Source organism: Garra rufa, chromosome 15 (genome assembly GCF_049309525.1).
Source record: "Garra rufa chromosome 15, GarRuf1.0, whole genome shotgun sequence".
Classification (NCBI taxonomy): domain Eukaryota; kingdom Metazoa; phylum Chordata; class Actinopteri; order Cypriniformes; family Cyprinidae; genus Garra; species Garra rufa.
This window is the reverse complement of record NC_133375.1, coordinates 44,255,747-44,270,660: the sequence shown is the minus strand read 5'-3', so window position 1 is coordinate 44,270,660 and position 14,914 is coordinate 44,255,747. Positions and strand designations below refer to the sequence as shown.

The following is a 14,914-nucleotide window of genomic DNA, read 5'->3' as shown; positions in this document are numbered from 1 at the left end:
ATCCTAAAATACATTGTCTTACACTCTTAAAAATAAAGGTGCTTCACGATGCCATAGAAGAACCTTTTTTTGTCTTAATGGTTCTATACAGAACCTTTAACATCTGAAGAACATTTCTGTTTCACAAAAGGCTCTTTGTGGCGAAAGAAAGTTCTTCAGATTTCAGAAAGGTAAGAAAGAGATGGTTCTTTAAAGAACCTTTGAGTGAATGATTCTTTGTGAAACCAAAAACGGTTCTTCTATGGCATCGCTGTGAAGAACCTTTTGAAGCATTTTTATTTTAAGATTTGTGTAAAAGGGTCTCCAAGTCTTAAATGGTAAATCCAAACCAAATACAGATCATGTTTGAGCAAGTTTGTTGTGATTTGTTTGCATAAACCTTATTTCAAACAGAAAACAAGATTATTTTGCTTACCCCATTGGCAGATTATTTTTTTATTCACAAACCCTGATTTGAACCGCCACACTGCATTTTCAACAACTCTGGCTAAACATTTTTTTTAGTTTATAGCTATTGGTTGCAACTTTGGCTTTGTAAAACTGCAACTTTACTTTTTTGTGTGTGTTGATATATATGTGACCCTGGACCACAAAACTAGTCATCAGGGTCAGTTCTTTGAGCATTCCATGAATGGTTTGTTAGGATATGACTATATTTTTAGAGAATCTGCAATCTGAGGGTGCAAAAAAAAAATCAAAATATTGAGAAAATCGCCTTTAAAGTTTTTAGCCATGCATATTAGTAATCAAAATTTAAGTTTTGATATATATTTAAGGTAGAAAATGTACTTAATAGAACATGAATTTTGGCATAAAAGAAAAATGTATTATAAAATAAAGCACAGAAGACACTAATTATACAGTTAAAATCAAGGCCATTTATTTAATGCATTTGGTCTTTCAATGTCTCTCTCGTCTAAAACAATGTTTTTGACATTTGCATTGGCGCTAAGACACATGCAAACGCACTTTCTCCAAAATTATCAGAATTAGTAAATTTTTAGTAAACAATTTGACAGCGTCTACACTGCAAAAAAAAGCTTTTCTTACTTCTTGTTTTCAGCCAAAAATCAAAAAATTCTTAAATCAAGAAGGATTTTCTAGACGAGTAAAAAATATTCTCTTGTTTTCAGAAAAAAACAAGTCAAAATGAAGTGAGTTTTTGCTTAGAACAAGTTAAATAATCTGCCAATGGGGTAAGATTTTTTTTTTTTTCAAACAGAAAACGAGATTATTTCTCTTACCCCATTGGTAGATTATTTAGCTTGTTTCAAGCAAAAACACACTTAATTTTGACTTGTTTTTTCGGAAAACTTGTCTAGAAAATCCTTCTTGATTTAGGAATTTGTAGATATTTTGGCTGGAAACAAGACAAAAAGTCTAAGAAAAAGCATTTTTTTGCAGTGAAGCAGCCTGAATAGACACTGTGTGGATCAACGCCGCTTGAAGAGATGATCAAGATAAGCTCAAATACGGCTTCTGTTCAGAGCGATTTCGACTGTAGAAGGCAAGAATTTCATTTCAGGCTTGGTGATGAAAAATGACATCAATGTTTCTGGATTAGGAATGTGTTAGTGCAAAAAATGGACATTAAAGTGATAGTGACTTTTGTCATCATTTACTAACCCTGTATGAAACACAAAGGTTTGGAAAAACCTGAGGATGAGTAAATGCTGACAGAATTTTATATTTGGCTGAACTGCACTGCAAAAAATGCTTTTATTACTAAGATTTTTTGTCTTGTTTCCAGCCGAAATATCAAAAAAATTCTTAAATCAAGAAGGATTTTCTAGACGAGTCAAAATTATTGTCTCGTTTTCAGAAAAACAAGTCAAAATTAAGTGAGATTTTGCTTGAAACAAGCTAAATAATCTGCCAATGGGGTAAGAAAAGAATCTAGTTTTCTGATTAAAAATAAGAATTTTTTGCTTACCCCATTGGCAGATTATTTGGCTTGTTTCAAGCAAAAACTCACTTAATTTTGACTTGTTTTTCTGAAAACAAGACAATAATTTTTACTTGGCTAGGAAATCCTTCTTGATTTAAGAATTTTTAGATATTTTGGCTGGAAACAAGACAAGAAATCTAAGTAAGAAAAGAATTTTCTGCAGTGTGTCGCTTCTTTTTGAGGTAAGTGCTGTTACACTAAAAATATCTACAACATTTCTGTAGCATTAATTAGTCCAGCTATATATATTAAATATAAGTCGATTTGGCAACAGAGAACGAATGTGGTCAATATATAAATGTACTGATTGTAACACAGTCACTTCACGTTCTCTTCACGAGTAGAAGGTCAGAACGCTCTGATGGTTTCCTCGGACAAGAAGAATCGGTGGCAGATCTTTAGATAACGTGTCCAGCCAGGTCATGTAAAGAGCGCTGGACACCGTCCCCTTCCTGGCGAGCGGCATGGTTCTGTCAAACACAAATGAATCAAATCATCAGCCAAACGACATTATCAGAATCAGACAATCATTCAGATGAAGTGTTTAAGATATATGATCAGTACTTACATGACAATGAGGTTGGCTGTGCTCGAATGCTCCTGCAGAAGCTCATTCAGTCTGATCTGGCGATTCGACTAAATGAAAGACAGGACATGTTAATGTTGTGCTTACATCTAAGATATTTCGTAGTGTCTCATGCATGAAATGGCATCTAAAAATCAAGTTAAAATAGTTGCGTTTTTCAAAAACGCCTCTCTAGATTCTGCGTTTTTCCTCATTTTTGTCTAATTTTTGCTTTGTTCTGTTTAAATGGCACCAAATAATGTCTGAAACACTGAAAAAAATGATTTTCTTAGATTTTTTGTCATGTTTCCAGCCAAAATATCAAAACATTCTTAAATCAAGAAGGATTTTCTAGACGAGTAAAAATTATTGTCTTGTTTTCATAAAAACAAGTCAAAATTAAGTGCGTTTTTTACTTGAAACTAGCTAAATAATCTGCCAATGGAGTAAGAAAAATAATCTTGTTTTCTGTTTAAAATAAGATTTCTTTGCTTACCCCATTGGCAAATTATTATTTAGCTTGTTTTAAGCAAAACTCTCTGGGTTACTTTTCAGTAACCTTGTTCCCTGAGAGAGCGGAACGAGATGCTGCGCTTGCTAAAGCGCTATGGGAACGTCTCTATTCGTGACCAGCTGTGAAAAATGTGTGTAACACGTCAACAGAGTTGACCCGGAGGTATTATAGCCTCGGTTGATGACGTCATCAGAGCGCACCGTGACACGTAGGCTATAAATAGATGAGCCGCAGGTGCATCGTCAGGATATTTTGTCTGAAGAGCAGTCCTGCTGGACATCTTCAGCACGGCATGATAGCGCAGCATCTCGTTCCGCTCTCTCAGGGAACAAGGTTACTGAAAAGTAACCCAGAGAGTTCCCTTTTGAGAGCTACACTCGATGCTGCGCTTGCTAAAGCGCTATGGGAACGAGAATACCCACGCCGCCGTGCTTGAACATGTCTGGACCCCTATGGCTGTGCAGGTGTGTTTCACAAGAACGCAAGGAGGCCTAGACATTAGCTTGCGATGTCGACTCAAGGACGTGAGAGCCCGGAGTGGCATGAACATCCAAACTATAAAATCTTATAAATGTGTGCGGAGAGGACCAGCCCGCCGCATCACAAACTTGTTGCAGGGGAGCACCCCTTGCCAACGCATTGGACGAGGCGACCCCTCTGGTGGAGTGAGCCCTTAGACCTATAGGCGAAGCTTGACCGCGCGCCTCATAGGCAAGAGCAATAGTATCCCTGACCCAATGAGACATAGTCTGCTTGGAGGCAGCTGCCCCTCTGTTATGGACACCATAACAGATGAAAAGTTGCTCTGACTTACGCCACTGGCTAGTGCGGTGGACGTAAGCCTGAAGAGCACGGACTGGACACAGTCTATGAGATACCTCCTGCTCCGGCGTTAAAAACGGTGGAGGACAGAAGGCTTCAAGAATGACCGGATGAACAGCCGAGAATGGAACCTTGGGCAGGTAATCAGGATGAGGATGCAAAATCACTTTCACCATTCCTGGGGCAAAGTCTAAGCAGGATGACGAGATAGACAGAGCCTGCATATCCCCAATTCTCTTTAAAGAGGTTATTGCCATTAGAAAAACCATCTTAAAAGTCAGAAGTTTATCAGACGCTGACTCCAAAGGTTCAAAGGGGGGTCCAACCAGACCCTCCAGGACTGTAGATAAATCCCAGGAAGGGATCTTGGTCTTTACCGGAGGCCTCAGTCGTCTGGCTCCACAGAGGAAGCGAGAGATCAGAGGGTGTCTCCCAAGTGGTGCACCATCAATCAGAGCGTGGCAAGCCGAAAGAGCGGCCACATAAACCCTAAGAGTAGCAGGACATGTACCTGCCGATAATTTATCTTGCATAAAGTCCAGTACTGAAGCAACATGGCAGTTAACTGGATCTACATTGTGCTCTGCGCACCACCTTTCAAAAACTCCCCATTTGATGGCATAATTTTTCCTAGTGGAGGGAGCCCTAGCACTTAGGATGGTCTCAATCACGGCAGGTGAAAGCCCAGTGTCCCTCAGTTGGTTCCCCTCAGGGGCCAAACATGAAGTTTCCACAGGTCGGGCCTGGGATGGAATATCCTTCCCCCCGCCTGAGATAGAAGGTCCCTCCTCCGCGGAATCGCCCAAGGCGAGCCGTCGAGGAGAGATGTTATCTCCGAGAACCATACTCTGTTCGGCCAACGTGGTGCCACCAAGAGGAGGCAAATCCCTTGTTGGCGAACCCTGGCTAGAACTCCTGGGAGCAGAGAAACTGGAGGAAACGCATACAGGCGCATATTGGGCCATGTGTGCGACATTGCATCCAGACCCAAGGGAGCTGGGTGACTCAGAGAGAAGTAGAGGGGACATTGCGCTGTCTGACAAGAGGCGAAGAGGTCCACTTCCGCCTGGTAGAATCTGTTCCAGATCAGATTCACTATCTCTGGGTGGAGTTTCCACTCCCCTGATGATAGTGTCTGTCTGGACAGTAAATCTGCTCCCAAGTTCAGATGCCCTGGAATGTACACTGCCCTGAGTGACAGGAACTTTCCTTGGGCCCAGAAAAGAATCCGTCTCGCTATCCTGTACAGGTTGCGAGAACGTAGACCCCCCTGGTGATTTATGTAAGAGACTGCTGCTGTGTTGTCCGCCCGCACTAGGACATGACAGCCCCTTAACTGGGGGAGAAAATATTTCAGAGCCAGAAATATAGCCATCAACTCGAGGCAGTTGATGTGCCAATCGAACTGATGGCCCTCCCATGCCCCTTGAGCTGGACGACCATTTAAGACCGCTCCCCAGCCCGTCAGGGAGGCATCCGTCGTTAGCATTACGCGACGACAAGGAGCCCCTAGAGTGGGACCCAGAGTTAAAAACCGGGGTCTGAACCACAAAGTTAGTGTACGAAGCCCGCGGCGCGTCACTTTTATTCGCCTTAGAGGATTGGCTCTTGGGTGAAATCCTCTGGCTTTTAGCCACCACTGAAACGGTCTCATGTGTAACAGCCCCAGAGGAATTACCGTGGAGGCTGACGCCATGAAACCTAACATTCTTTGATACTGTCGAACAGTATACTCTTGGCCTAACCTGACTTTGCTCATGGTAAGCCGAATGGTCTCGATTCGAGCGGGAGACAATTGTGCCCGCATCGTGATCGAATCCCAAACGACCCCTAGATAAGTCGTTTTCTGGGCAGGAGAAAGAACACTTTTTCCGGTGTTGATTCTCAGTCCCAGAGACAACAGATGAGCTAACACGATGTTTCTGTGTTGGAGCGCCATCTGCCGTGATTGTGCTAGAATTAGCCAATCGTCTATGTAGTTCAAAATGCGGATACCCTGGAGTCTCAAAGGAGCCAGTGCTGCATCCATGCATTTTGTGAATGTGCGGGGTGACAAGGCTAGGCCGAATGGAAGAACCCGAAATTGGTACGCTTCGCCCCCGAAAGCGAACCTCAGGAATTTCCTGTGTTGTGGCAATATTTCTATGTGAAAATATGCGTCCTTTAGATCGATTGTGACAAACCAATCGTATTGTTGAATTTGATTCACAACCATCTTGATAGTTAACATCTTGAACTTGAGTGCTCTGACTGAATGGTTTAAGCCTCGAAGATCTAAGATTGGACGCAGTCCCCCATCTTTCTTGGGAACCAGGAAGTATCTGCTGTAATAGCCTGACTCTCTCTCTGGTCGAGGAACATGTTCTATGGCCTCTTTGCCCAGAAGAGATTGTAGCTCTTGTGACAGTACGTGCATCAGTTCCGGTTTCACGGAAGTGAAAATCACGCCGTTGAAACACGGAGGATGACGACAGAACTGGATTCTGTAACCTAACTGAACTGTCTTTAGCACCCAAGGAGAGATGTCTGGCAGAGATCTCCATGCTGCCAGACTCTCTGAGAGTGGTATTAGCTTTGATACTTCCTTTTGAGGGGGTGTTAGATGTTCCGCGTCCAGGATGACAGCTGGAAGCAACGGAACATCTAACATTTCGCTGGAAACTTCTGCCCCCCGAAACACACGAGGTGGCGGGGAAGGAGAGTTTCCGTGAGGGTATCGGAAAGGGGCGGAGAGACCCATGTTGCGCCCCATCTCGCAGGAGGTTACCCCCACCAGATTGGGCGCCAGACCGTCAGGACCTCTTCTTTCTATTAATGATAGTCCTGAGGTCCTGCTTGGGAGGTTGTTGAGCGTGGCGAACCCTCCAATTCCCACGAGGGGGGGCGCGCTCAGCCACGCTCAACTTTTTAACCTCCCTAGGTTTCGAAGGACCGGGGCGAGGCTGGGTGGCAGACAGCCCCTCCCTTTGAGTGAGGCGAGGAAGAAATTGGCCGAACGCTTCCTCATAGTTTTTCACTTCCTTATATTTGGCGACTACTGAATTAACAGAGTTGCCAAATAATCCAGAGGGAGAAACGGGGGAATCTAATAGGAAAACACGATCTTTTTCTTTTATTCCTGTTAGATTCAACCACAAATGCCTCTCCGTGCTGACTAAAGCACCCATAGAACGGCCGATAGCACGAGCCGTCTGCTTGGTCGCACGGAGAGACAGATCTGTGGCTCGACGAAGCTCAGCGAAAGCTTCCTCGTCGATAACACTGCCCACACTCAAGTCCTTTAATAGGTCAGCCTGGTACGCCTGCAACACAGCCATTGTGTGCAGCGCAGCACCAGCCTAACCTGCAGCCTGATAGGCTTTACCCACTAAAGTTGATGTTATACGACAAGGTTTAGTGGGGAGAGTAGGTTTCTTCATAGAAGATGCCAAAGCAGGAGAGAGATAACTCGCAAGCGTCTCTTCAACCTTAGGCATCTCCTTATACCCGCGTGCATTTGCACCCACGATAGTCGAAAAAGTCGACGTCGAGGGCATAAACACACGAGAAGTATATGGCTTACTCCATGATTTAGACAACTCATCATGGAGGTCCTCGAAAAAGGGAAGAAAGTGGTGCTGAACTTTCTTTCCTTTACCACCGGACAGAAACCTATCTTCAAGCTTACTACGTTTGGGGGTATCTTGATCGTGTGGCCAGTCAAGCTGCAATCTGGCCACAGCCCGAGTAATCACCTCAATCAATTCCTCAGTGGATTTAATTCCGCGAGAGGAAAGCTCAGAAGGTGGCTGCTCATGCTCTGACGAATCAAGAGAACATTCATCCCCCTCGTGAACCGAAGAAGCACCGGAATGCGCTTCGACTTCACGAGGAGGAATGTGAGGATCTGGCGACACGGCAAGAGAAAGGGACGGACCCGTCTCTTGCTCATGAACCAAATCCATATGAGAACCCCACGATGTTAATGTGGGTGCGGAATGAAAATAGTTCAGACGGGAGCGAAGCATTTTAACTGTGAGAAGATCACAGTGCTCGCATCCGCCTTTGTCTATCGCCATAACCGCATGTTCTTCCCCCAAACAAACAAAGCAGTAATCGTGTGTGTCTAACTCACTCATAGGACGAGAGCAAGGAAGCACACAGCGCTTACCGCTTTGTTGATTCATTCTCTGCTTTCAAACTGTTAAACACGTTGAACAAGAGAGAGAGAAAGAGAATGAAAGTTCTGCACACTGACTGCTGACAACTAACTCCTAGCAAGATCAATAGTTTGATTTGAGAGAGAGAGAGCGTTCTTGCCACACACATGCACAGAATGATCTGAAGACAAAAGACCTGACGATGCACCTGCGGCTCATCTATTTATAGCCTACGTGTCACGGTGCGCTCTGATGACGTCATCAACCGAGGCTATAATACCTCCGGGTCAACTCTGTTGACGTGTTACACACATTTTTCACAGCTGGTCACGAATAGAGACGTTCCCATAGCGCTTTAGCAAGCGCAGCATCGAGTGTAGCTCTCAAAAGGGAATCCCATTTCATTTTCACTAGTTTTTTTTTCTGAAAACAAGACAATAATTTTTACTTGGCCAGAAAATCCTACTTATTTTGGCTGGAAACAAGACAAAAAAAGTAAGAAAAGCATTTTTGCAGTGTTTTAAGACATTATTTTGGTGCCATTTACACAGAACCAAGCCAAAAATATGAAAAAACACAGGGTCTAGAGACCCTTTATTTAAAAACTCAACTTCTTTAACTTGAGCACCATGTTTTTAGACTTTTTTTTTTTTTTGCACAAAACACTTCAAAATATCTTAGATGTGAGCGTATGACAATATGTGACCCTGGACCACAAAACTAGTCATAAGGGTCATGAATTAGCTTTCCATTAATAGTTTGTTAGGATATGACTATTTTTAGAAAATCTGAAATCTGAGGGTGCAATAAATTGGTTCTAATATTTTTGTTTGAACAATACAACTGGTTCTAAATAGGATCTGTGAAATGAAATACACTGCGAAAAATGCTTTTCTAGCTTAGATTTTTTTGTCTTGTTTCCAATCAAGAAGGATTTTCTAGACGAGTAAAAATTATTGACTTGTTTTCAGAAAGAGTCAAAATTAAGTGAGTTTTTGCTTGAAAAAAGCCAAATAATCTGCAATAGGGTAAGAAAAATAATCTTGTTTTCTGTTTGAAATAAGATTATTTTTCTTACCCCATTGGCAGATTATTTTCCTTGTTCTAAGCAAAAACTCTCTTCACTTTGACTAGTTTTTTCTGAAAACAAGACAATAATTTTTACTCATCTAGAAAATCCTTCCTGATTTAAGAATTTTTAGATATTTTGGCTGGAAACAAGACAAAAAAGTCTAAGATAGAATTTCTAAAATAGATTTTTTGCAGTGTAAGGCTGGTTAGAATGTGCTCCTAAAGTCGTCTTTTTAAATAGATCCCAGTGTTACACTGCAAAAAAATGTTTTTCTTACTTAGATTTTTTGTTTTGTTTCCAGCCAAAGTATCGAAAAAATCTTAAATCTAGAAGGATTTTCTAGACAAGTAAACATTTTTGTCTTGTTTTCAGAAAAAAGAAGTTAAAATTAAGTAAGTTTGTGCTTGAACCAAGCAAAATAATCTGCCAATGGGGTAAGAAAAATAATCTAGTTTCAAGCAGACAACTAGATTATTTTGCTTACCCCATTGGCAGATAATTGTGCTTGTTTTAAGTAAAATTTCACTTAATTTTGACTAATTTAAAAAAAAAAAATAATAATTTTTTTACTTGCCTAGAAAATCCTTCTAGATTTAAGAATTTTTAGATACTTTGGCTGGAAACAAAACAAAACACTCTAAGTAAGAGAAGCATTTTTTGCAGTGTTCAGATGACACATGAGAGACATAATGTGTCTGAGACGCGTGAAGCTCCGTATCAAAGTAAAACGAGAGCATCAGATCTCCTGAAGAGTATCGGATGCTAACCTTGGCCCTGTAGAGCTCCAGCTCATTATCTGTGATCCTCCAGGGTTCTTCAGCCTTCAGTTTCTCAGCGGCGTCCTGCTCCATGTCGTCCTCCTTCAGTCTGTACGGCTCGATCATCTCCTCAAACATCTTCTTACTGAGCACAACATCAAACAACAGCTGTTTCTCACTGATACCAAGCAAAACATGCTCATTATTAGCCAATGGAACTAAACTTACTTGTGCTTCTTTGGCTTAATGTTGATGTCTCCAAGAACGGTGATGTCTGAGAAATCAATCCTGAACTTACTGAGCAACGCCGCCATTCTGTGCAAGAATGAACAAGATAAACACTAGCTGATTATCTCCATTATGTAAACTGTTTTTTACGTTAAATCATTATTCCACTTTAATTTACTCACCCCCAAGTCATCCGAGATGTATTTCCTAGTCTCTCATGTCTTTCATTCTTCAGTTGCAAATGATTAAGGTTTTTGAGGTGAACATTCTTGCTTGCTTTATGTTGCTCCATAAATGTTCGATACAAATGTATATATTTTTATGCAATCATGCACAGTAAAAAGCACATTTTTTTCCCTAGGGTGTGCCTTTAGCTCTGTTGTACCGTATATAAACTGAATTATTTTTTAGAAAATAACTGATCATTTTGCTGGATGAGACCCTTATTCCTCGGCTGGGATCGTTTAGAGCCCTTTGAAGCTGCATTTTTAACCTTCAATCCGTTGAGCACCATAGAAGTCCACTATATGGAGAACAATCCTGGAATGTTTTCCTCAAAAACACAATTTCTTTGCCACTGAAGAAAGAAAGACATGAACATCTTGGATGACAAGGGGGTGAGTACATTCTGGAAGTGGAGTAAAAAAGTTTGGACACACTGACTGAATCTTAAGGCGAGACACTGCAGTTGAATCGGGTAAAAAAAAAAAATATATATATATATAAATATAAGGTCATAACTATTAGTTTACTTACTTACATTCATAATTGCAAACATTTTTTGTATTGCAAGTTTTCTAAAATGTTAGGTTTAATATGCAAATGAGCTATTATTTAATGAAATATGCACTAATTTGCATACATTTCTAGTAAATCTAAACACTGGATGAAGTCAGTTTCAAAATTCTAGTTTAATTTTTTGACATATGTGACCCTGGACCACAAAACCAGTCATAAGGTTAAATTTGACAAAACTGAGATTTATACATCATATGAAAGCTCAATAAATAAGCTTTCTATTGATGCATAGTTTGTTAGGATAGGACAATATTTGGCCGAGATACATCTATTTGAAGTCAGGAATCTGAGGATGCAAAAAAATCAAAAAGACTGAGAAAATCACCTTTAAAGTTGTCCAAATTAGGTTCTTAACAATGCATATTACAAATCAAAAATTACATTTTGATATATTTACAGTAGGAATTTTACAAAAAATCTTCATGGAACATGAACTTAACTTAATTTCTTAATGATTTTTGGCATAAAATATAAAAATCAAAAATTTTGACCCATGCAATGTATTTTTGACTATTGCTACAAATATACCCCAGCGACTTATGACTGGTGTTGTGGTCCAGGGTCACATATTAGAGTCTAAGTTTGGGGGACATCATTTTGTCATGACATAATTCTGAAAAAAAAAACTATATTTTCACCATTTTTTGGGAATAAAATGTTTTATAAAATCAAGCAAATGATATCTGAACAAATCCCTCTGTAAAAGCCTTCAGGATATAGACAGGAACACAAATGTAAAGTGTGGTGTGTGTAAGTGCTGCTGAAGTGGAGATTTATGGCTCAGTGTAGGAGAAACAACGCTTGGCCTTTAAAAATATGGATTGTAATTGAAATCTATTGACACAAATAGATAAAGTGCTATAAAAGAAAGACTTAACAGTGTCTTTTGGATGTTTTCTTTCCACTAGTCTGAAAAAACACACAAAAAGTCCAAAATCTCAAACATGGTGCATGAAAACAGCGTTTTTGCCTGCAGTGTCTCCTCTTAAAAATCTTCAGATCTACAGGATTCAGCTTTAATGATCAGACTAATATAAACCATGCTTTCTTTATAAAACCGTGTACATTCAGCGTAATACTTACGCTCTGCGGTCGTGGTCAATCCTGTTTATCTTTCCTCCAATGAACACACGGATCTTGCAATTTTGCCATTTCTTCTTGTTGGTTAGCAAATACGGTATCAAAAGAGTCAAGCCTACAATGAGTAATCAATCACAGCGTCATTTACTGCAGCTACAAACTCTCACTGAGTATAATACTCTTCAAACTACACTGAAATGGAAATATCACTACCTCCGTCGTCAAACAGCCACCAAACATCAATAGTTCCTTTGCTCTGTTTCTTCTGGAACTGCTGACTGGCGGCCAAAAGTTTCTCATCCGCAGGACTGAGCTTCATCTGAGGCTTCTTGGTGTCTGAAAACATACATGCAACATTAGAGAAGAGAAAACACAAACCTGAGATGCCAAACGCTATTCCATGGAGAATTAATATTCATCATAAATTTAAGAACAAGATCAGGACTGATCTCCAGCACACTGAATACAAATATGCACAACCATACATTTAAGGAAAGTGTGAGGAAATTGAGAATTTGAGATTAGGGTGAGATTGTTTCTTCATCAGATTTGTATAAATATGTCATTCCATCACTGTGTCACCGATGTATCTTCTGTAGTGAATGGGTGCCGTCAGAATGAGAGTCCAAACAGCTGATTAAATCGTCACAATAATCCACACCACTCCAGTCCATCAGTTCACATCCTGAGAAGACAAAAACTGAAACAAATCCATCATTAAAGGGTTACTCCACCCCAAAATGAAAATTTTGTATGAAAACCAGAAGCATTATGGTTGTCCCATTGACTGCCCGGAAAATAACACTGTCAAGACCCAGAAAAGTATGAAAGATCGTCAAAATAGTCGAAGTAAATAGTAGAAACAAATTGTTGAATAAAGTCGGATTGTATTTTGAGAAATGTAGGATATAGCTGGAGACAGCCCAAACAGTAATAAAATAACACCAAAAAATTGCAGCATTTTTCTTTTATAAGCTGAATGCAACATGCACTGAATTCACACTGAGCCTTCAGTCTATTGCGTAAAAGCAGAGACTGACAACGAACGAAAATGGGCCAAAATATTTGCGCGTTATCACGGGGAGTTTGTGAGTTACGGGAGTTTAATACATGACTATGTATCATAGCCTACAACTCAAATTACCTGAGCAGTTCAATAAATGATCCAAAAAGTAGTTGAATAAATGTCCCGCTTTCAATAACGTGCATTCATTGCATGGACGTGGCAACAACATAATATAAGCATCTAAAATGCATGTAGGCATATTGTGCGATGAAAGTTGCGTTCATTACTATGGCAAATGTCAACTCGACTGTAAGAAACGTAGTCCTAAAGCATTCCCCTTCTATAACGTAAATGACCAACAATATTTAGTGATGCAAACTATACCTTTTTTGTCAAATTCGCTGTTTTAAATGGAAATCAGGTCTGTCATTGAAGTGATTCATGTAATTCAACAATACAACTGAAATTAAATGGGTGCATATTTTAAAAATAAAAATATTATTTGCTGTTCAGATTGGTCACTTTACAAATATTCTTATTCTTGTTTTTTTTTTTTTTTTTTTTTTTTTACAGTTTTTCTTCTTCTTTTAATTTATGCCCCCTAGATAAATCTATCTAAGTGATCTTTATACTTTCCTCAAAACAACTGGTCGCTCCAGTGTTCCTTAGACCTGGTATATACAGTGGTGTGAAAAAGTGTTGGCCCCCTTCCTGATTTTATTTATTTTTTTGCATGTTTGTGACACTTTAATGTTTCAGATCATCAAATAAATTTAAATATTAATCAAAGATAACACAAGTAAACACAACATGCATATTTTAAATGAAGGGGTTTTTTTTATGAAGGGAAAACCCACATGGCCCTGCGTGAAAAAGTGTTTCACACTCAAAAGCCCAGCGATGACTCATCCAAGAGGTCACAAAAGACCCCACAACAACATCTAAAGAACTGCAGGCCTCTCTTGCCTCAGTTAAGGTCACCATAAGAAAGAGATTGGGCAAAAATGGCCTTCATGGCAGAGTTCAGAGACGAAAACCGCTGCTGAGCAAAAAGAACATAAAGGCTCGTCTCAGTTTTGCCAGAACACATCCTGATGATCCCCAAGACTTTTGGGAAAATACTCTATGTACTGACAAGACAAAAGCTGAACTTTTTGGAAGGTGTGTGTCGCATTACATCTGGTGTAAAAGTAACACAGCATTTCAGAAAAAGAACATCATGCCAACAGTCAAATCTGGTGGTGGTAGTGTGATGGTCTGGGGCTGTTTCGCTGTTTCTGCTGTGATAAATGGAACCATGAATTCTGCTGTCTACCAAAAAATCCCAAAAAGTCATCTGTTCATGACCTCAAGCCAAAGCGAACTTGGGTTCTGCAGCAGGACAATGATCCAAAACACACCAGCAAATCCACCTCTGAAGACTATGGAGTGGCCTAGTCAAAGTCCTGACCTGAATCCTATTGAAATGCTGTGGCATGACCTTAAAAGGCGGTTCATGCTCGAAAACCCTCAAAAGTGGCTGAATTACAACAATTCTGCCAAGATGAGTGGCCAAAATTCCTGCACAGTGCTGTAACAGACCATATACCATACCCACGCCCACCCTTCTATAGCAGTCAAGCCTGGCCCTGATTCTCATAGCTTTGTAAAATTAAGGTTGAACCACTGATGGCAGATGGGCTATTTTGAAGACATTTTTCATACTTCTCTGGGCCTTGACAGTGTTGGCAGTCAATGGGACAGTCACAAAGCTCCTGGTTTTCATCCAAAATATCTTAAATTGTGTTCCGAACGAAGACGAACAAAGCTTTTACGGGTTTGTAACGACATGGGGGTAAGTGATTAATAACAAAATTTTCATTTTGGGGTGGATTAACCCTTTAAGACATTTATAACTAAAATACCTTGAGTCCATAATCCATAATAACACTTCCTCTAGATGAAAAGTCCATCTCCTGTTGTCTCTCACATCAAAATCCAGCCA

The 14,914-nt window shown here is 40.2% G+C and overlaps 2 protein-coding genes across 2 annotated transcripts in view; one reads left to right on the top strand and one right to left on the bottom strand.

The window, feature by feature from the left end:
• Positions 1-14,914, top strand: part of LOC141286736 (leucine-rich repeat-containing protein 2-like) — a 371,513-nt gene that overhangs the window by 317,264 nt on the left and 39,335 nt on the right. The window lies entirely within an intron of this gene.
• Positions 865-14,914, bottom strand: part of LOC141286727 (solute carrier family 12 member 2-like) — a 54,793-nt gene continuing 40,743 nt past the window's right edge. Inside the window, exons 21-26 of the mRNA XM_073818829.1 lie at positions 12,138-12,260; positions 11,928-12,039; positions 10,047-10,133; positions 9,828-9,963; positions 2,517-2,584; positions 865-2,418 (exon numbers count right to left, since the gene is read on the bottom strand). Coding sequence (XP_073674930.1) covers positions 2,283-2,418; positions 2,517-2,584; positions 9,828-9,963; positions 10,047-10,133; positions 11,928-12,039; positions 12,138-12,260 — 662 coding nt within the window. The 3' untranslated portion in view covers positions 865-2,282. The remainder of the gene's footprint in view (positions 2,419-2,516; positions 2,585-9,827; positions 9,964-10,046; positions 10,134-11,927; positions 12,040-12,137; positions 12,261-14,914) is intronic.